The sequence below is a fragment of the Anopheles nili genome, chromosome 2 (assembly GCF_943737925.1).
Source record: "Anopheles nili chromosome 2, idAnoNiliSN_F5_01, whole genome shotgun sequence".
NCBI lineage: Eukaryota > Metazoa > Arthropoda > Insecta > Diptera > Culicidae > Anopheles > Anopheles nili.
Genome location: NC_071291.1, coordinates 8708128 through 8731569, shown reverse-complemented (window position 1 = coordinate 8731569; position 23442 = coordinate 8708128). Strand labels below are relative to the sequence as shown.

The 23442-nt window shown below is 49.8% G+C and overlaps 1 protein-coding gene across 1 annotated transcript in view; it reads left to right on the top strand.

Moving 5' to 3' along the window:
* The first annotated feature begins 3502 nt into the window (after positions 1–3502).
* LOC128731974 (histone-lysine N-methyltransferase 2D) overlaps positions 3503–23442 on the top strand; it is a 38693-nt gene continuing 18753 nt past the window's right edge. Inside the window, exons 1-2 of the mRNA XM_053825134.1 lie at positions 3503–3574; positions 6729–7639. Coding sequence (XP_053681109.1) covers positions 3503–3574; positions 6729–7639 — 983 coding nt within the window. The remainder of the gene's footprint in view (positions 3575–6728; positions 7640–23442) is intronic.

Genomic DNA, 23442 nt, shown 5'->3' with positions numbered 1-23442 from the left:
CAGCAGCAACAGCGTAAGAAGAAGCAGCGTTTTTCCTCCGACGAGAGACATCGGCAGGGTGCCACTTCGAAGCTCGGCCGGGATGGGACAAAATTAATTGCTGGCAAAATTAATTTCATCACTTTCGTCGGCTTCCCGCCCCCATTTGTCACATCTGCCGATGCTAATATGTCGCCTCGGTAAATGGTGTACCTTCCTTCCCTCGAGCCGGCGGGCGGCCACCCTGTTGCCCATGGGAAAATCGGGCGAAGAAAACGCTCGCCGGAAAAGCGGGAGCGAGGAGAGCGTGCTAAGAGGTGGTGAGCAATCAGCTTCCCACACAAATCTTTCCCGGGCTTTTGGTGCGGGCGTGAGGATGTGGCAAGTGACGCAGGCTTAACCAAACGAGGTTAGCAAGCTAATGAGGTTAGCAACGCACCATGCTGCTTATCAGGTGCCCTTCGCCATAGCTTTTCACCTGTTTTTTTTGCTCTCTTTTTCTGCGATGTTTTTTTCGGTGAAAAATTGGAATCATGTGCTTTACTTTCAAACCAACCAATCGGTGTAAATGGGTGGAAAACTGTGCTGGAAAACGTTGAGCCGTATGTGCGCGCATCCTTACGAAACGAATCTTCTTCCCACGGCGTTATCGGCCGATTTCAGGATTTTATGTCGTTCCGAGCAAGCAGCTGTGGCTGTTTCGTGGTTTTGGAGGGTGGTCGTAAAGTTTAAAATTAACTTTGATCAATATTCGCGTAGCGTGTGCGCGATGTGCCGCTTTTAACCGGGCGCAGCAAAAATGGGCACCACCAGATGGTGCCGCATGGTCCGTGCATGGAACCAGGACATTACGACGACTGCATTGTTTCCGCGGAAGTGCACTATAAATACAACGACCCCAGGCTGCTAGAGCTTCCCCTTTCCCGTCAGGACATTTGTCGGGAAAATTGTATCTTCTCGGTGCAGAAAAAAATGCAGCACACACCCACTCGTTGGGTCGCGCAGGGACAAGCAAGACTTGAGCAGGACAACGAAGCCTACGAGAGGCCACGGCAAATAATCATCATCCACCGGTGGCATCCATTCTCGCCGTAATCTCAAATGAGACTCCTAATGGTAACCGCCGGTGTAGGGATTCAGTGTTCCGCCACAAACGGGCCACATCTCCCCAGGCGGGTGACTGTTTTCTAGGCATTCCTCGACGACTCCGGTTAACACCCTCTAGGTCTTTCCATCCCAATAAGAAAGAACCGCTCGACGGTGTCTTCCACCACCGGCAGAGTATGTAATTATCGCAAATAAACCTCCCGCTTTTGCAGCACGGGCCGGTTTCGCATTCTCGAGTCGTTTTCGCCCTTCGCGACATTTTACACCAGTGGGATTTCACTTTAGCTCGAGTGCAGGGGGTAACACGAGCTTTGGGGTGCTTGGGCTGGGAGGAGATGTGCCTGCGTGTTGTTTCCCTTGGCTTGGCTGAGTGGAGAAGACGAGACGTGCCTCAAGCGTAGCGTGGAAAATCCGCCAGACGAGAGCGAGTGACGCGAAAACTCATCGCATTTAAAACGCATTGTGTTACGGTAGAATTGCAGCTCGCCGATGCAATTGCAATGCCACAGAAAGCCGGTGTGTGCTGGTGCTATCCACCGGTGCCGTTCGCTTCGTGCGGTGGTCCCGTTTTTCCTTTGGATGCATTTTAAATGCGCAAGCTACGTGGTGGTACGTGCGCGCGAGTCTCGAAGAGCTTTTGCACGCGCTCGGTCCGGATCGGTGGATGCAAATGATGATTATGCAAAAACCACACCCACTTCGTGTAGAAGCTTCTTGGAAAGTTGCATACCGCAGCGCAAAGGAACGCTTAAATGCACCGTTGCTCCGGTATGAATATCAACGCCGCGCAACACAACAACCCTCGCTATCTTTCTTCACTAAAGCCCTTTTTACGTTCAAGCAACGGCGATCGGCGAAAGCGGGCCAGGAATTCCGAAAAAAGATGAATTTTTCGAATGCCTCCATTCGGGAGGTCGCTGAGCAGAAAAGGTCGCTGAGATTTTAAAATGGCTGGGCTCGGCCGATGAAACATCCTGTGTGCACCCTTCGCCCGGAGGGCCAACATGCATTCTCAAGGGCGTCCGAAGAGGGTGCCCTGTGTTGTGGAGTGTGCAATCTTGAGAATGTGCCCCGACCGTGCTTCGGCCGGTGATGTGTGTTCCCTTAATCACGTTGGCCCTTCTCCATTTTGGGGCCTCCGCGCGGTGCACGATGGACGTGAGTCCGTGCGACCCTTTTCCCGGAGGGCACACGAAAAAAAAAAAAATACGACGGCCAACGTTGAGCTGCGCGCCGGAACGAAATCTCATCAACCGGACGCAGGATGCGGGCGCTGTGAAATGGGTGGAAAGAAAATACCTGGGCTGTGAGCGGGAACGCGAAAACAAAAAAGAGAGGAAAATAATAAACCGAAAATGAAAACGCGAATGCGTAGCTAATCCTCGGAGGATCACGAAATTTTTTTTTCCGCTTTCAACCGTTGTTGCTCCCCTTTTGCTTCGGTTTTTTTTTTCTCAGTGTTCTTTTTTCGATTATTTTCTGATTACGGCACGATGCCACGGCAGATGGGTGTGTGTGTGGGGGGTTTTCTGAAAACGCGAACCCAAAAGCCGCAGCATAAATTCCCTATCTCACTCCCTCACAGACACACACACACGCCCAGACGACGACGGTCTAGAGCCGGGCAGCTTCCGAAGGCTCTAATCTCCAGGAGGAAAGGGAAAAAAGTGCGGCGTAACGAAATTGATTACCACTTTGTTGCCTTCCTCTTGGTGCTCGTTTCGTGCTCGATCCTGATTTCGTTCGGACCGTTTTACCCTGGCAGCTCCAAAGGAGCCCCGTTCGGGTACTTAGCGGTGTTGCGAGGAAAAAGCTTATGATTTTTGTATGCATCCCCACATCTCAACCGGTGCGTGTTTTCACTCATCTTATTCTCGTGATTTTTCCTTTTTTTTTCCCCGTTTGGCAGGAGATGTCGTTCCGGCGGATCATTGGCGCATGGTGATCAGCCAGCCAGTGCCCAATCCACGAGCGATTCCGTGCGTCCGATCCCATCCAGGACATGAGAACCGTCGCCGCCGGTGTAACGTCGTAGACGACGAACCGACGAGGACGAGGGATTTGTGCCACCAGTTCCGGGCCCCGGAAGCGAAACGCAAACGAGACACGTGGACGGGCAGAGTGAGTGTGTGTGTGTCTGTTAGTGTGAGTGTGTGCTTCCTTCGCCTCATGACGGCCGCCAGCGGAAGGACACAACCGACGACGGCTCGACATTTTGCCGGCAGAATTTCCCGAAGGTGAGCAGCAGGCGACTTGAGAGGAACGGCGCATCACCGCGCCCATATCGAAACCGGAAGTCCGGAGGACCGACCGAGTCGAGTCGAGGAAGAAAACGGTGGGGCGTGAGGGTGCGGCCGGGCGGAGGTGGCCTTCCCACCCCTAGGACCGTGCCCGGGCACCCTTCCGCGGTGGTGCGATGGAGCTGAAGGTTTGGGTCGAGGGAATCCAACGTATCGTGTGCGGCGTCACGGAAGTCACCACGTGTCAGGTAAGTGTCTTGTGGCCATGGGAGGGAAGAAGGGATCAGGAAGTGTTACGGTGGAAAAGCGAAACACCGGAAGTCACCGGAAGATGCGGCAAACCTCACCGAAACGCGGGATGAATCTGAAACGACTTCGCTTATGATGGCGCCAAAAGCCAAAAGCCGAGTCCTTGGCTGGCGGATGCATCGTTGTGGGAGAAATAATATGCTGGCGCGGGATCAGGCGCACAGATGGGTTTATTTCACTCGCAAACTTTCGATCGAAGGCACCGCTTTTCCGACCGCAAGAGCAAGGGAAGAGGTCCTGCGTTTGCTTTTAACTTTATCGTGCATAAATTTAGTTGCCGTTAGACGCAAATCCTTTCGGAAAACTCGCGGTTGCACTCAGCGGGCTGGCACGAACCGTTTCGGGGAAAGTAAATAGCAAATTCCAATTGCTAGATTGTACAGTTTTCACTGTGACACGTAGCACGTTGCAGTGGGTTGAGATGGAGAACCATGTTCATAGATCTCGCTACTTCTAATCGATGGTTGAACAATGTATTAATCTGTTTTCGTTGGCTAAATGTTTATAGCCTCACTCAGTTAAAATTAGTTCCGTTTTTGTTTCTCAACCTCGTAACCCTTTATCTTAACCTCAACACCGATAACAAACATCGATGCATGCATAATCAATGATTGCAAAAGCATAATATTGTACAGCTATGGCGCTAGTGTTTGCGGTTTAGTTGCAATTCACCTGGAAAAACTGTTTGCGATATCCCGCTTCCGCTTGACGCGATGACGAATGCGATTTTTTCTGCATTGTATGATTGGTGTGGTTCTTTTTATTTCCTCCCTCCATAGCAATGAAAATCTATCACTCAACCAGCCACCACGCGATCGATCGGTCGTGAGAAACCGCTCGCAAAACGGAAACCAGTGAGTGAAAATGATTTATGCGTGCCCGGATGGGCGGATGAAAAGAGCCAGAGGGGGAAAACCTGTTGCCCGAATCATAACCTTCGCTCAATCGACGCGCCAATAGCGAGATGCATATGCAAACGCGCCTTTAGCAGCAAATCGAACGAGCACACGTTGTTTGTCGGGTGGAAAATAGATCGAATTTTCATCTACTCCACGGCACCCGAAAGGTCGACCGGAAAATGTGCGGCGATGCGCAGCACAAAAATAGCAATCGCTACGAGGTTTACTCGACCGTATCGATTTATCTCTATCCGACCGTTGTGCATTCCTGGCACCCTGGTCGAGTGAGAGCACAAAGTAAAAAGAAAAACCACCGGGGAGCTTAAGCTTTCGCAGGGCCAGGCCAAGCCGCTTTTCGCGTATGACGGTTGTGGTGCGTTGCTTTTGTTTGGCCACGTTCTGTTTGTCATCTTTCTGCGTATTATGATTTCCTTTTTCGGGGACTTTCGTTTGCGTGTTGCGTGCTCACCAAACACAGCCAGTTGTTATTTCAGCACGCGAGGCCGAGCTTCCGGAAGCCCGGAATAAATGGATTAAAGGGGGATTAAATGGATTGGAAAAGCGTCTGCAACCGTTCCACCGTCGCCGCCATTGCTGGGGGCACTTTTTTCTGAAACTTATGCTTTCCCCCTTGAGCAGAAGCACACGTGATGGAACCTCATTTAAATATGCGCTCGTTCTCAAACCGTACAAACACGTCATCATTGCTGGGGTTCATTTTTGTAGAGATTTTTTTTGTCACTTCATTTTCTACGCCATATCAGATGCCACACCCTTGCAAGCGCTTTTCTTCCACTGCTTGATTTTTTGAGTAGCCGTTCGCCTTAACGTATTGATTTTATGCTCCCTTTTCTGCCCTTAGCTGACACCCCTTTGGGTGTGTGCGTGTGTGGATTGTAACAATCAGCCAAACAGGCCTGCACTCTCGACCGGAGTCGCATCGAGGTGAAATCAAACGGCACGGAATGATGAAATCCCTTCTTTGCCCGCTGGTGCAGTAAATGTTTATCCATGATTTGTTTTTCTCGGTACCAAAGGGGGGGAAAATGAAACAAAAAAGAAACCCCAGCGACATAATCCCCGCCGCAGGGTCAAGGGAGAGGTCGCGAGAGCGAAGGACAGGCGAGGGAGTAGATAAAAAAGCAAGGATGCTGCACTGCATCGCAACGAGGACGACGAAGCCTCGGAGGAGTTCCGAATGCGCGTTTTCCAATCGCAGCCAAATAGGATCAGTAAAACCGGTGCCAACGGGTGGACGAACACACACACACACACACGTACACTTAGGGAGATGCTCTACTTTTATACTCCCCTCGCAAGGACCACCCGTTCGCATACACACACTTTCCCGAAGCCAGCCCGTGGGTTCCAATCCCAGCTTCAGTTTCACACAAATGATGCGCGCGCCCCCAGGAGTTAAGGATCAGAGCAAATAATAATAAAAATAATAATAGTAGTAATCGTGATATCCCATACGACGACGGTGGTGGTAACGATGAGGACGACGAAGGACGACGGACGCCCCTTTTGCCGGCGGGAAATGGAAATGGGTTGCGCATGATAACGTTTTTCTGCGCTTCGGTTGCTTCCTGTCTTGTCCCCGGTGCAACCCCGGTGTGGTTGCCACCACCCCACCCAACGGTTTTCCGCCCACTTCCGGCGTAGGACGACGATGACGGATGAAAATGGGGCGTGCTGGATTCGCCGCGCAAACGGCATAAGGCTTCATCGGATCGTGCCTTTCGCCGGAAGAATGGCAGGCATAATGCAAGCCTGGCATGTGTGAAACGTAGGCGGTGTACGTGTGTGTGTGTGTTTGGGAGGGAAAGGTTCCCGGTCGGTTGCCTTGGGAAAAATGTCATAATGGAACGAATCACGTGTCACACATCACGAGCCATAATTCCACTGCGTAGCGCCATTTAGCATTTGGTTTCAGCTTGTTTCTGGGATTTGCTTGCGTTGTGGCGTATTCGCGAGCAGGAAAATCAAATCAGTCGCTCTGTGTGTTAGAACAGCGTTGATATTTCAATTTGAGCACATGTCTCCTGCCCATCGTTTAAATTTAAGAAGTGAAAAACTCAAACATTCGAAAGCATTATAATGCAATATCTTTTTTAACACTAATGCGGCTAACGCGACTCGTTCGTCTCAGAGTGCATAAAGCTTTAATTGTATTCTTCTTTTTCTCTGTCAGGATGTCGTGTTTGCGTTGGCACACGCGACTGGCAAGACGGGACGCTTCACGCTCATCGAGCGGTGGCGAAACAACGAACGTCTGCTTGCACCACACGAGAACCCGCTCAAGATCCTGATGAAATGGGGCGAGTACTCCAGCGACGTTCAGTTTATCCTGCAGCGATCTGACCAGCAGCAACAGCAGAAAAAAGATCAGCAACAACAGCAGCAGCAGCAGCAGCAGCCGCCGCAGCAGCAAAAGAGCAATGAGTCGTCGGCTCCACAATCCCAGCAGCAGTTGCTCCGTCAGCAGCAAAAGCTAAATCAACTCAACAACAACCATATCGGTGTGAATGGCAAGCACAGCGCTCCCACGAGTCCCAATGGGCATGTTCAAAGCCACGGGAACAATAACAACAACAACAACAACAACGGCTCTACTATAATCCCGAACGGAGTACTTACGGCGCATAACCATATCAACAACAACAACAACAATAGCAATGGCCACCATTATCCGCATCATAATGCCAACGCGACAAGTGACGAGCAGCAAGCAAAGAGCAAACTTCATCAAAATAATCTCAAGAACATCGCCAATAACCAGCAACACCAGCAGCATCAGCAGCAGCAACAGCAGCTTCACCATCATCAACTTCAGGCGCAGCAGCAACAGCATCATCACCAGCACCAGCTCTCGTCATCTTCGACATCGTCCGACCACCAGCATCGGCATCACCAACACCATCAACAGCAACAACAGCACCATGTCCAATCGAATGGCGTCGGTGCGTTAATTCGAACCGGAAATGATCCTGCCGTGGCTGCGGTCAGTGCCGGGAAGCAATCGGAATTGATCATCACCAGCAGCAACGGCGCTGGAGCCCTCGAGCGAGGCAAGGAAACGAGGAAAAGTCTCAATTCGTCTGGGTGAGTACACCAAACATCCCATTCTACAAATATCTACCCGTGTGTGGTGGTGGTCATGGGTTGGTTCTGAGATCGCTCCTTTGGACCGGTTTTTTTCTCTTCATCGTTCTCGCTTCTTGGCCGGTTCCATGGCTGCGAAGGTCCACCTTCGACTATTAATTTTCCCTTTTTCGGGCCCATTCTGGGTTGGGCTGGTGGGCTTTTTTATCTATTTCTCGTTACTTTATGTGTGTGTCCGGCCCGAGGGCTTCGGCCGTAGCAATGTGGTGTTTCATTCTCCAGGAGGCCCTATTTTCCTTTGGTTCACGTGCGCGCGCCCCGAGAATCGATCGTTGCGGGAAAGCGAAGGAACGGCTTTCTGATCTTTCTCTTCTCGTCGATAAATTCGTGTGCGATCCGTGCGAGGCACCACCGCGATGGGTCAACGGAATCTGTGTGAGCTGCTGGTGCGGAGGGAAGAATCCCAAATTTTTCATTCAATTAGTTCGATACGGTTTGCTTGTTTGATCCGATTCGTGGTCATGCTGTCGAAGAAAGGCCAAACCCGGGGCGCGCGCGTGAAGGAACACGGCAACAAGACGTGGGTTTAATTTCACGTAAGAAAGAGCTTGATCTAGCGGATGAAGGGCGAAATTAGAAGTGAAGTATTTCTTTTTTGTGAGAAGATATTCTAAACTATTTCTTCATCAGCTCCGGATCGCGTGGCGCTGTGATGCTACAATGTTATGCTTGTCTCCCTGGGTGATGGTAGAACACGGAGAAGTTGTTCATGTGTATGTTTTTTTTTTGCTCGAAAACTCATCTTAAACATTAATTTTCCATCGTTTGCTGCTCGTAAAACGACCCCTACTCAAACGCTTCCACTTCTATCCACTTTTCGTCGGTTATTATTTTCGACCTTTCAACCTGCTTGCCATAGTCCACAACACAGCGAGCGAGAAGCACCCAACATCCGGACGGCGATAAATATCTGTGATTTGTTCGAGATTTATCTCACGACCGCAACATCGCAGCGCGTGTGTTGTGGTCAGGCTGAACTTTTTGGCCGAAAAGCATCACCAAAATCGGTGAGGTGGGAAGCATGGGTAGGCAAATTGCCTCTCAGCCCCGGAAGTCCGTCGATTCGCGCCTAGTCGAGGAATAAAACGGTTTCCATCATCATTTGTATTCATTTAAAAGCTTTCGATGGTTAATAGTACCGGGAACGGAGAGCGTGGTGCGAAACAGCAATGATGAAGCGCCGCCGGGAGGCCGATTGGTGGGTGCTCGGGTTTTGCATAACCACATTTTTAAATATCCCATTATTTGTGCTGATGTGTAATTTTGCCCCATTCGTGATGGAATTTCGACCAATGGGATGAGCCTCATGCGCAGCTAGTTTGCAAATGGGTTAAAAGTTCGTAGAATTTCGCATAATCATTGGGTTGCGTTTGATCAACTGACATCTGTCGTTTGATGTGCTGATAATACGCGAAACTGATGTACTCGGAGGAACAACAACATCACACATACCGTACGGTCAGTGTAAAATATTAAACTTATAATTTGTCTGGCAAAAAAGCGAGCATTGTATTACAACAATGCTGATCTGAAGAGCATTTGCATTTATTGTGTTTTACACGATAAATAAATCCCGTACACAGGACAATTCCACGCAGCATTGATTGAATGCGATTCTTCACAATTCAATCCATCCGAGAGGTGATAACCGAAGGGCACAAATCCTTATCACAACGTATCCATCACCGGCTAGCGATCGTGTCGGTTCGAGCCTGGAGTGAAAGTCATATTACGAGATAAACGAGAAAAGTTTTAAACACTTCTCCAGCCCTTCGACTGCCGGGCAACGTCAAAAACATGCCAACGAAACTCTCCCCTCGGAACGACTAAATCATTCACTTTGGCACCCACACCACGAGCGTTAGTAGAGCACACCCCCCTAAAAGTCCACCCCGTAGACGGGTCGGCCTGCGATCACCGGAGCGTGAATAAATGGCAATCAATTTTGCTCGAGTTTTGCAAAACTCGACCGAAGAATATAGATATATACCACCAATTCGCTTCTCTGCTGGAGAGTGTTGTCGAGAATCACGCCGATAGGGCATGGCAGCCGATAAACGGACCACTGGCAGTGGCGCAAATTTGTCGAGGAAAATTGCTGACTTTCCTCCGCGTGGTTTCTCGTGTGAGGCGGTGTTTAATCGAGGCAAAGTTTCACTCGAGTATCGTCCCTTCATCGCTCCCGTCGCTCATTTCCGGTTCCGTTCGGTGGTGCGTATTTTTTCATTCTTTTCACTTCGTTCGACGTTGCAAATACAGAAAAAAAAGGACTGTCAGAGTTGGGCTCAGGACTCGCACCAATTATTATCGCATGCTCTTCCCCGTATCGACGCCTCGGGCTGGACTTGCCGTCTGTGTGGGAGTTTTCCTGAACCTGCAATCAAAAAGAGGCCGCATTCCCTATCGCTCTCATTCATACTTTATCAGTCTCATTAATGCATAAATCTACGATCAACGGCAATCGTTTGCGAAATCGTTATCTCGAGGTCGAACTCTAACGGGAGGGATCGTACCTTTTTTTCCTTCGCTTGTGAAGCGCAAAAGGGCTGTTATTATTATTTCCCACTGGAAGCAATCTGCTCACCGTGCCCCCTAGGGAGGACGTTCCTCACATCCACACGGAGTTGCGCTCCGTTGCGGAAGTTGTTATCCCTTTTTTCTGCTGTTTTGCTGCTATCCCTCTACTCTACTGGCCCCCTTGCTGGATCGGTGAATCCGGCCGTTTTTGCCCCAATTTGGTGGTGCTTGGTTTTATCTACCGTAAGCATTGCTTTATGATGCTTTGCCTCGGCTCTCGCCACATCACCAGTTGCTCCCCGAGGCCTGGGACACTGGGAGTTCGAGAAGGAAACGAGGAATTTCAATGTATTTTTCTGCCATTTCGTTTGCTAGCACAGGAGCAGACCCATTCGCCTATTGTTTCGTCCACAAGCCAGCGATCCTTCGAGACACTTCTTCCCCCTTGCTCGTTAGGGTATCCTTTCCGGTTCGTGAACGGTGTCACCACCTTCTCGATGGGGTGGAACTCCGCCCCGGCAGGGCGATTAAATATTCAAACTGACATTCTCTAACGATAAGAGAACTGCCGGCGGCATATTTCGAAGCACATGCTCGGAGCTGCTCCAGCTCTAGCCTACAATGTTTTGTGTGCTTTTTTCTTACGTGCACTTTTACCCCGGAACTCCACCTTGAAGAGTTGGACTTTTGTTTTATTCTTCCGCCTGGAATGTTGAGCGCTTCCGGTCGATTCCGGCACGCCAGAGCGAAAGAGAAGAGGTTCACGCGATAAAATGCAGATAAAACTCCTTTCCGTCGCGGGAAACTCGCGCTTTAGCTTCATCGCTTGGAGGAAAGTGAAAATGCAACAAAAAAAACGGCAGCGAACACGAACGCAGATGAAGTGTAATGGAGAAATGAAAAGCGAAAATACAAAAAAAAAACACACCGCAATCATAAGATTATCGATCGCAATCCGCACTACCGCCCCCAAAGCGGGCTAATGTTTTCTGAATGTTTTATGCACACCCACCCATCCACCCACAGCTTCTCTTGGTTGCGGTTTTTTCGTGATAATGCGCCCAATCAGTGCCTAACTGACTGACCGACTGACTCGATTGAGCGCTACTCCTGTTTCGTCACTCGGCACGCGTTTCGTTTTGTTGCTTCTGTTTTCCCTCGCTTTTTCCATAGCCTCAAAGTTTGCGTTGAAGTTTCGCCTCCCACCGTAATCCATCGCTCCCAGTAGTGTTACGTCCGCAGCGTGTTGAGTTCGATCTGTCCATTTCCATTGCCAGCTCCTCATCTGCATTGAGGCGCGTTACTGCTGGCGGTGCTTTTACTCTGCCCGTGTCGTCACCGATTCGATTTGATTACATCAAGTTTTGCTCAAGATTACGGCGAAAGTGTTCGGAAAAAGGCACGTGTCGGTGGTTAGTAATGATAGTATGCCGATGCGAGGGCCGCTGCTGGGCGATGGGGTTATTTTTCGTTTGGATTTTTTCTCTAACTCATTTGGCTTGAGGAAAAAGTACAACTTATCGGAGCCACGTCTTCTCCCTCGATAGGCAGAAGCGCTGTTACGTTACGCGCTCTCGCCAACGTTCGATCAAGTCTCACTTTCGTGGGTTAATATGAGCAAAATGTGGCGGCATTGGGCCTAGTTCCTTGTTGTGCGAGATTATGCCATTAAAAAGTGCGCCATCCTCACCAGCGATTATTTATTCATATGTTGCGCTTCCACGCTCGAGCGCTTTCATTACTTAATCGAATCGTCAAGTTGATGGCACGATGGCAGGGAAAGGCAAAATGGCAAGAATAAATCGCCCATGCGATATTTCCCTACCTTCGTGTGGTGGTTTGGTCGTTTTTCTTTTTTTTTTTTGTTGTTACCGCTCTGCGGAAATTATCCGCAAAGTTTTAATCGAATCAACCGGATTAATGTGCTCACCCGTTTTTTATCCCACAACCGCGCGCGGTGATGGTTGGGATTTTTTTTTCGCTCTCTTTTTCACTTCTCTCCACCCACCGCTCGTTTTACGCCACCGGTGCAAAGTTTTTCGCGTTATTTTCCCTTCGGTTCAGCACGAACGTAACGGAGGCTGGCGAACGGGACGAGGCACATCGATCGACGAGTAGATCCGTTATTCCCATACCGTCATTGACACCATCTTTCCGCGCGCACGCAAAAAGTCATTACGATTTGACTTAACTTTTCCGGTGTTTCGCCCATTTCTTCTGCACGGTCGGTTTACCTTCCTTCCGGTTTGTTCGGTGGTGCGCCAGTCGTGTGGAGGTATGGTGATGGGTCGCGTCTCTTGGGAGTGTCGCCGCCATTTGCGTTCTGATGAACTTTAGCCATTCGGTGCGTTTTCCGCGCGGGGCTAGTTTGATCTTTCGCATCCACCGATCGGTCCCCGGTGGAGGTGATTTTCCTAGCGCCATTGAGGAAACCGAAAAATGGACATTTATTTTTATTTTACAGCTCCATTTACTGGCCAGCTGGGCGCGCTGTGTGATACCGCTACGATTTAAAACAATGTGTCACTGTTTATGGTGCCATTTTTTTTACTTCTTCCAACCCCACATAGCGCGCAGTTTGCAAAATAAGAAGCCTGTTTTTGTTTCATCCAAACATACGCTCTGTTTTGCGTTAATTTCAGCAGGTTTACCGTGCTTGTTTGTTTGTCCAATTGTACTAACAAACGCAGTGTAGAAAACACCGTTCACCATCCTTCGTAAGCTGCTTTTTTCATTAACCTGCGCTGATGTGCAATTAAACGAAATGTCACCCCGCGTGAGTGATAAAGTGCAATCACGTGCAGGTTTATTATGCGCATTTTTATGAGACTCTCCCTTCTCCCGGGCGGTCGTTTTATTGCACACGGTACGACGACGGCGATGCTGGTGCCTGGAATCGATAATCGGTTTTTATTGCCACCACCCACAGGGCAGCCGAATTCGAGCACCTACTCCCGCCAACTGGATTATGGCCAAATTTTCCTGTTTAGCCCTAATTGCGCCTTAATCATTGCCGCTCTGCCCGCCATTCCACGGCTTCTTTCCCAGCTCGAACATCGCGCCAAATGCGCCATCGTTGCCTGTAATTATCTCACTTCCGCCGGTGGGTCCGCGTGAGGCGCGATTCCCTTCACTGGTGCCACCCAAAACGAGGGCCGATTGGAAAGCGTTGAACGATAAAAATGATGAAGGTGACAGGCCATGTCACGCCGGGATGGTTTGGTCATTGATTTTGAGCACTTCCGCCAAAGGCGGGAAGTGTTTTTCCGTCGTCGACCCACTTCCCGATCCGGGTTTCCACTCCGAGCGAGTGCTGGAAAGTACGAAATCATCGGAGCCCGGGGACTCGAGTGGTGGTCCGTTCGTGGCCAGCTCCATCATCCTCCCTTTTCGAGCACCGAAGTGTGCCACTGATGGGCACCGATAATGATGATGACGGCGCTGATGATGATGTAATATTGTGGAATGTCACTCTCGTCAGGTAACAGTGACGAACGGCGGCATATTTCGCGACAGGTGGTGGCGACAGTTCGCATTGGCGACTACTTGGAACGATGAAAGCGTACCACGCGGAATGTGGCGTGTTTGTTCATTTTCTCCGCAATGAGAACGGAACGGTTCGCGTTCGGTTGACGAAGGGTTTTCTTATTCTGACCGGCTACCGTCATCTTCGGAAGAAAATCGTTAATCGATGTTTTCGCCACGGTACCTCGCCAGTCGACGACAGCTGTTGACAACTTGCCATCATTTAGTTGGCACGAGTTCAGGTTCGCCAGCGAAGGAAAAATCCCCAGCAGGGAGATTCTTCAACCCTCAGAATCGAGCTCGAAAGCTCGAAGCTGCGTTCGAATCAACTGGAAGAGTAAACAAATGGAATGGCGAGCGAAGTAACCGTGTTTAAGTTTAGTGTAGTTCTCGAGTGAAATTCTCGTGGAAGATTTTCCATCTATCTCTTCCACACCGAGCACGCCAAGCCCGACGGTTGACAATCGATGGCGTCCGAAAACGGACCGATTTTAAACGCTCCACAATCGTTGCAATCAGCATCCTTTCGCGGTGAAGAAGCATCCTGCGAGAGAAACGGTTTGATTGTTTTATGCCACTCCGGGCTTGATGTTTGAGTTGCCGCGAGAAAGGTGGCAGCGAAGGGTTTTCTTTCCCACTCGATGAAGCCTGTAGCCGGGGGTGAGTTTTTGCGCCACACGATTCGCTAAATTAAGTTTACCGAAAACTTCGTTTATCCTCTCGAACGCTCGCGCCCTCCAAGGTGTGCGCCCTCGGAGTCGGTTTGTTCCGCCTCGTTTCGGGTTCGAATTTGAAGTGGTGGCGAAAGAAAACCAAAATCCGTAGCACCACTCGAGAATGTAAGCTGGAGAGTAGACCAAGGAGATACAAAAAAAAACACAAGACAGTAAACGCCGTTACCACAATGCCCGCGGGCTGGAATCTGCTCCGTTCGCTGAGGGTTTCCGAGGGCGAGTAACCGATTGGAAAATGGAAAATACAAGCTTGAGCGCCAAATGGGAGCTCGCCGACGTAGTCGAGGACGTAGGGACAGGCAACCATAAGTTGCACCTTTTCGGCCCTATGGCCGGGCCGGTTTGGAATGCCGTTGGCAGAAAAGCGAAATGCGCAAAAGGCGGCCTAACGTGCTACAAAGAAACCTTCGGGTGAGCCAACGATCGGAAAAAGGTGTTCGCCCTCGACGTGGTGCTTACGATGGGTACTAATTGGGTAAGCGGTTTGTCGATAGTTGTAGCCTTTGTTTTCCTTTTGTTTTGGTTCTGCACGGTCGGTTCGTATTTTTTCCACGTCCTCACGGACGTTTCCTTCGAGTGCATTAAACTAGTTTCGTTTTTTTTCACACCTCTCCAAAATCAGTACCCAGCAAACGTACCAGTGCAGTGGTAGCAGATTGTTTGAGTATGTTACATGACAACGGTATCGATTTTGTTTTACGGCACACCAGAGCTTAAGGCCTCCATGCCATGCTTCATTATAGCAAATGGGGGCTACTTCTAAAGTGGCTCTAATCCTAGTCACGGTATCAAATTTAAACTCCCAATTATGGTCTCAAATGCCTGCCATCACGCAGCGGCAACGAGCTACTGTCACATGCAATAAAGCCGCACATTCGATATCAACACCATTATCGAGTGGATTATTCGGAACAGCTCTTCTACCGGCTACACATGGTGGCAGTAAATTCGATGTGCTAGTTTAAACAACGCCATTCGATTGTTAACATGCCGTAGCGATCTCAATTAAGATCTCTTGTGTCCGCCAACCAGCAACATGTTGCAGAGGGCAGGCAGGTGCATGCATTTCCAACCGGTCCCATGAACCTAAGCAAATAGCGGTAAAAAGGGAAGATTGGAAAAAAACCCCGGGAAACCATTGGATATCTGCATCGAAGCCCCAACGCTGCCAATTGGAATGTATCGCCACGTAGCAAAAGCTACCGATTGTTCGTAACGCCACGTAACGATCGCCCTCTGACATAGATAAATGATTGCTACCGCTGTCGTGTCGTGATGGTAGCCCACGGTGATGAAGCCCTTTCTGTCACACACAGTCATAAACGCGCACCAGCTCCTGATGATGCACCTGCAGCTGCACAACAAGCACACATACACGGGGAGTCAATCAGTCCATCGCCAATCGAGCGTGGCTGACAAACGGGCGAGTTGACGCCATTCTGCACGATCGTGTCGCAGGTTCCATTGTTGGCTCGATGACTCCCGAGTGAGGATTCCCGTCCCAGTGCGCTGACTCGCCATGGTTGGGCTGGCATTCACGGTTCAACTGGTTCGTGCGATTTGTGTCACCAGACAAGGGTGGGTTCTCGTAAAACGTGCGTGCCCCAACCAAAGCTGGCGTATTTATGTTGCATCAGAATGACCACTCACGTGGAAGGGTTTGCATTCGATTTGTCAACCAAACCGGGGACTGCTGCACGCACTCTCTCGATGTGTTGACGCTGACTGTCCGCCTTTGGATGGGATGCTGCCGTGTTGCAAAACACACATGCCATGCTACCGGTGTGATAGCGTATACGTTTCTGCACCGATCACCAACGCCGGTGACCGTCGTGCACATTGCGTTGGTTGAATCCGGAAACACCCTTTTTCCAGCCCGGAAGGTGGCATTCGGCGTCGAAAATGAGTCGCTGCAGAATAAACGCCGGACGTCGGCGAGTTTGGAGTGTCCTTTGCTCAAGCCTCAGGCAGCTATACTCGTGAGCCGTTGTTTGCAGCATCCGGAGACTCGGTACGATTATGCGGAGGGTTTAACAATGTAAAAGAACGCTGTAAATCACGGTGGCTTGTCCGGTCCGGGGGTAATTACGCGTGGACCGGAACTCGAGTGAAGATCGGTCGGGGCATTATTTGCGCTCCCGCTAAATGAAATGGCCACCATTTCGGGCGGTTTGGAAACTAATGGATGAAAGCACCATGTGATGGAATTATGTTACGCCGCCACAAACACCACGTGGGCTCAGAATGACGCCACGAAAAGAAGTACCCTTCGTGGAAACTCGGAACTGGAAACCGGGAAAAGGATGGCATGCATATATTTTTTGCCAGGGTACAAGAGAAATGAAAAAAAAAACGCTGTTTTTTAAGCAGGATACAACGATTTGAATTGCTTACCGACGGCCCATTTACAATGCAAATGGTTAATTTAGTGAAGAGAGACACGGCCAGACCCGCGTTTTTTCCCATTTGAGATCCGTGGGGCGAGAAGCTGGGCAGCAGGCTCACATCACCATCATCATCACCATCATCATCATCGGTTGTTTTTCACTGGGAAAATCAAGAAAAAACCGTTCTCGCTTACCGCCGTCGCTTACGCAGAACCATAAATCGTTCTTTCGCGCTCACAAACCCCTTTCACTTAATGATCACGATGGGAAATCTCAGCCAAAGTGGCACTTTTTGTGTGGTCGGTGGGACAAGCGTGCGCGGGATCAAAACTTTCCCGCCCGAGCAACTGTACGCGTGGGTGTGTGTGTGTGTGTTTTGGGAAGATGGCTCTTTTTCTTTCCGTAAAGTATGAATTAACATAATTTCGGCAAAAAGTTTTGCAAATTTTCCTCCAATTCCCCGGGCGACTTTGGATGTACTCGCCGTCGCTTTGCCTCCTTTTTGGCAATCGTCAACCTGCGTTCAGGTCGGTAGGATGGGGCCCTGAAGGATGGATGGGTTTGTGTTTCTCGAACGCAGCTTGACAGTGGCAGCTCAAGTGAGCGCGCATGTTTTACCTTTTCGTTCAACATTTCATCCTTCCAGCAGCTCTTGTCGTGAGGAATTCTTGAAAAAGCGGCACCTCCTTATGTGCGAAGCCCGTGTGTGTGTTGCTTGTGATTTTTCTAAGTATAACGGACGGTTTGAGCTTAGAAAAGAAGCGTAAAAGATGAAGCGCAATGGTTTTTTTTGTTCTTTGTTGAAGAAAAGTTTGCACCCCGATCGCATACTCGCATCGGGTGCGGCTGACAATATTTTTCTGCCGAATTTTTATCCCTTTTTTTTAGCAAACAACATCAAAAATCTGCACGCGAAGCATAAATAAAGATGAGACTGAGAGGTTTATTTAGACGCAAAAAAAAATGAAACACATCTTCAAACAAACGCCTGAGCTCTCGTTCGTGTCGCTCCGCTAATTGTTGAATCGGTAAATATTCGGTGAAATATTGCTTCGGGGCCAGCTTCTCCGTGGCTCTTGGGGTATGATTTGGCCCGGGGTTTTCCTCTTCCACCGCATCCAGTTGGAAAAACACGCACCGAATGAAACAATGCAGGATGACGGCTGTGGCTGTCGTGAAAGATTTACGGCCGCAGAAGATTTAAAGAGCTCTTCATCTTCAAAGTTCAAAAATATTTGTTTTTTTCATTTCTGCCTTTTTTTCCCGCGTCGTTGGTTTTTCTCCTCGACTCTAAGTGGGTACCGTAAAATATTTGTCTCCGGAGATTTTCCATTTCTCCGCGATCCTGATATCATGGCGCCGCGTGTGTAATACGTCTGCGTCGCCGCGCATTAGATTCCCAACGATTCAGGATGAACACGGCGCAAAAGGAATCATCTATGGGCATTGTTTGCCTTCCAAAACCTGACGTGTTCGGCAATTGACCGTTTCGTTCGTTCCCAATCAAGCGGTCTTGTTTCCGCGTAAGCTTAATTTGCGTACTTCCAACGAATCCGCCAGGATTCTAATTGAATCTTTCGATCGAGAAATAAGCGCTCGTGAAGGGATTTTCCGCGAATGCTAGCTTACGAACGGAAGGTCGTATTCGTCAAGCCACTCCTCCGGTGTCGCTGATGGACGATTGCGTCGTGATAGTTATTTGATTATGCTTTTCGAACTCCCGGTAAAGCTTTGCCGGTGGTTTACCCAGAGAAAACCAGAAAACGGCCCGCCCGAGAAGATGCCGCCGGAAAATCAGCAAACACTGACTCATTAAAAAGCGCTTCAAACTTTTCGCCCATTGTTTCGGCTTCGTATTGGGAGGGTTGCGGGAAATCGATGTTTAGAACATCCACCGTCGCTGTTTGTCGATTCTTTAGCGCAAAAAGTTAAAAGTGAAACTTTTCATTATCGCTCCTTTTCGTGCTGCTGTTGCGGTGAAGGACCGTTTCGGATGGGTCACGGAGAATAACCCCCACCGGCTGGTGACGTAAGTTGGCAGCTTGAGAGATAGATTTTCGTTATCGTAAATCTGCAATCAAACGGCCGGTCCGGGAGCTTTTCCATCAACGTTTCAACGGGTCCCTAAATGAGAAACAATTGCCCAATCCCCGTTCCCCATCAAGGATTGGCGAGTTTTCTTTCGGGTGGTTTCGGTTCCTTGATCGGGCGGTGGTGCCATTTCCACGGCATCACAGGCCGGCCAGTCTTGGGTGCCATAAAACCTACCGTGGACTTATTTTCCCATCGTTTTGCTTGCCCCCCGGAGGTCTGTCGGGAAAGGCTGGGGAAAAGAACCTTTCGGCAGATAAGCCCCTCGTCTGTTCCGAGCGCGCGTGATGCCTCAGCCGTTAAATAACTGTCACCGGTTGTTTGATGCCGCTTCATTTCAACATTTATCTTCATGAAGCGCTCCAACCGATCCGAGATAGTGCAAGGGTGCGTGTGCCTGTGTATCAGTGCCGTTGTGCCTGGAAAGCTATCCAACGTGGATCGTGAGCTAATCAACACCGAAACGGCTAGGACACACGCAAGCGATGAAGCTCAATTCAACGACGACACCAAGCGACCGGTTTCACTCTGCTAAAGGTCTATGAAATGGAGAAAAAAGTCACCTCTCCAGTAGGCGCCTCTGCTCCTGCGGTTTCAAAGTTTTGCGGCTCCATGCGCCATGAACCGACTCAGAGAGTGTCTCGTGTTAATGAAATAAAATAACCACAATCCACACCGCACACTAGATGGATGGGTTTGATACGGATGGGACCACCACCGACGACGATGGTGGGTTAAACCACCTGAAAGGGTTGAGAAAGCACTAGAGGAGCAGGTCACCTACCAACGAAGGTAAAGTCACCCCGTCGAGATAACCTGTCGATCCTCACCCTAGCGCGCGCAAGATCGACGCATACACCGACCTCAAGCGATGATCGATTAATCATGGCTCATGAAAAATGCGTCCAAATTTAGCGCACACGCTCGTCTTCGAGGTACACCACCGCGTACGAAAAAGCTGCCGTCGAGCAGAACATCGCTGCCGGACCGAGGGCACACGGATGTCAAAAAGCGAAAGCACATCAACCCCGGGTTGCACGCTTCGGCCATAAATCTTCCTGCAAAGGCGAAAAGTGAGCGCGCTCGAGACTGGCGATGGTGGAGCCCACAAAATCCTTCCATGGGCCCAAACACACATACACACACAGCGTCCAGAGGTCGAACCACGTGGCCAGAGACCGGCTAACCGAATTAGTGTGACCAGGTTTGCTGAATGGAAACGGGGAAAACCCGGTCGGTCATTCGCCCATCGCGCGCTGGTCCTGGCGTGGTCGGCTTGTGTGTGAGGTTGACGTTCGGTCGCATGAAGCCACCTTTGCGCCTATCCTTGCGCCATGTGGCTTTCGTGTGGTGCCTGTAGCGGTCATGCCATGTCACGATGAACCACTGATTCCTGGTCCTGTTTGACCCCCAGTGTGTGTGTGTTTGTCTATCGTAACCCCGTACCACCTGGGAGTCTCGAGGTTTGTTCGTGTGTGATGTTCAGTTGTTATTTTTTTTTGCGACTCTCCTGTCGGGGAAAATGGTCACGCTTCTTCGCGTTCCTGCCGGCGAATCGGATGAAGTTGGTTGGGAAATCCTTTCCCGTAACGTTTTCGTCCACAGTTGTGTTTGCATGGCAATGGTGAGCCATTCTTCCGCTATCACCAGTCGATGGAGTTGTTTGGTTTGAATGCAACATAAAAAAAATCGGTACACCAAACATGCACTCGTCGAGTGATCGGTTGGTGGTGGTTTGGTGGAAAAAAATGTTTTCACAAGCATTTACGCGAAATTCGTTAAGCATGGAGAGTTGTGTACCTTTCTACGATGCTTCTATTGCATTGCTTTCGTTGGTCGCCCTTTTTATGATGCTCTCGATGCGCATCAGACGTTGGAGGATGGTGTTTTGTACGCATTTTCCAATCCGTCAATGCGTTCAGTTCCCATTTTCCGGTTAGTTTCCGGACCTATCAGGGTCACCGGAACGGCGCTCGCGCTTCTAATGGCAACGAATGGTGGAAGATCTTCTTGTGGAAGCACCTTTCCGTTTGGTGTCGCAAAACCAAACGCAAAAGAGCACGGCGGTTCTTTCGTCCGTTTCAAATGGTTGACACCGTTCGTCGTCGTTTTTGTTGCGCGCTTTGCCATAAGAGCGCATTTCCGAGGCACTCATTTTCCGGCTCCACGATCAAACACACACGAGCAGGCGGCTGTATGTGGTCTAACGCGCACACGGTGACGAATACGTCGACGTGCCGTATCGAGATGAAGGAACTGAGCCCGATTGCGTTGTAAGGCGAAGGTTTCCCGTGCTGGCGGAGGCAGCGTTTCACGGCGATTATGACAATTTACTGTCGAAAACATGTCGTTTGGTTGTTTGCTCGTGAGCTCGTTTTTTCGCTCTGATTCTCGCTGGCCGTAAAGAGTTGGATTCGACGTGAAGCAACGGGTGTTAAAAGCCCTTCTGGGTGGTGCGACGATATAACGGATTGGTGTTTTTTTTTCACCATTTTTCAAACACTTTCCTTCCACGCTCCGACTGTGAAAACTAATTAAAAACTAATAACATTTAGACGAGTCGCTCCGTGCGCGCCCCGCTAGCAATTGATAAAGTAATCGTTTTGTGATGATGTTGCCCATGCATACGCGTTTTATTTACAACCAACTAACTCTTTCCCAACAACTTGGCGGTCCCACGATTGGCAGCAAATTTGCGCTCATCCTCCGGTAGCAGGAGCGCATTTCCCAGGCGCAATTTAAGCCCCGGCAAGAAACTCCCGACAGGAGCGCACGGTTGTCTCTTTTTGGCGTGAACTTGCGAACACACAGAACCCGTGCGCCCGGAAGTTGGGGATTTTCCAATGGTGCCGCTGGGAAAGCACGCTGGAAAAGAAATCTTTACCGAACCGTTTACCGGGCGCGCTTTTCCGTGTGCTCTCATTGGCGCGCCCCCTGAGGGGAGCTGTAACTGAGGCAACTTTTCGCCAAGTAGTTTCTTGCGCAATTTAAACTACATTTAGAAGCCCTCAAATGCTCCCTCGCGAGCTGCCCTAGCAAGTTGGCGGTGGCGTGTGCCATATTAGCATTAGCGAAGCTGGCCAAGTTGGAGCCAGTTTCGCGGAACACGCGATATTGCACTTTTTGGCGTGCCTCTACGACGGAACAAAGGCACTTCGCTTGGGTGTAATATTGCCGCTCTTCTAGCAAGCGCACCTCTCGTATCTAAAGTTCTACAGTCAATCTGAACGGTTTTTTTTTCTCGCACTACTCAGGCCTTGGGCTCACGAGAACATAGCGCAAGGATGGGAACCTTGCGGCGAAAGGTGTCGGAAAAAGTTTGACTTTTGCCCGTTGCCAAACACAACATAATGGACCGGTGGAACTTACTGGCCAAACAAACCAACCAGCCAACGAAGGAAAAAAAAACAGAACAGAAAATAGAAAACTCTCCATTTTCCATCCCACCAGCAACCCAACCCCCGTTCTCACTCTTCTCACACCAAACGTGTCATCGCATTCTACGGACTACGCAATTCAATTTTCGGCTCATAAAGAATATTTATTCAATTTGCCTATTCAGAAGGTTTTACGGGAGGTTGGGACCGAATGGGCGCCTGTGCCCTCTGCCAGTGGCACAGTTTTGCATGATAAAGGGTCTCGCTTTCAGCTGAATTCGTTTGGGCCGGGCCGTGTCGACGGAGCGCTGATTGACTCCGGGAAGTTTCCCAATTGGAACCGCCGGCCTGAGCAGGACCATGGAAAGGAGCGGGGGAGGGGGGGGGGCATGTGCGCTTGGGTGAAGGGCTATGAAAAATGGTGTTTTTGTAACGCTTTTGAAGTTTGTCGTTGTCGAGCTCGAAAGGCTTGTTACGTTTCGCTAATGACGTTTTAGATGGAACGTTTTCCGGCGAAACAAAACAGCTCGGCCCCAACTCTCGCCCGCTGTTGACGGAGGTAATCCGAATAATTCGATTCCAGTTTGGAAGTCAATCTAAGTTACGCTTTTCCGGCGAACCGCGTTATAAATTTTGAAGTAAAGGTGTTGCGAACAAAACCAACAACAACAACAACAAAATCGAGAACTACAAATTGATTATGTTTACTTTCCCACGGAAGTGCTCAACTGCTGCAGGGGGGGGAGGGCTCCCTTTTCATGGGGTAAATTCGCGCCAAAAGCGACGATTCGATTAGGAACATTTACCACCATTATCACCTCGGTCGTATGGATCACGGAGAGACCGTATAATAAATGCCGTTTAAATCCTCCGGTACACAAAGGCGGGCAACTCCCCCAAAACCCCAGCTCTGCTCCATTTTCCACATAGCACCGGTGTTCTGTCCGAACATTTGAGAGTTCCACCGACGCCGGCGGATTGTTTTCCCAACAAAACGGACCGCTGCTGTGAACCGGCTAGAGCTCTGGCGGATCTCTATTAGCTAGCGCATTTAGGACGGTCGGGAAAACGGACGGTGTTGTGGGGCGTTTTTCCACAATAGACTCACAATG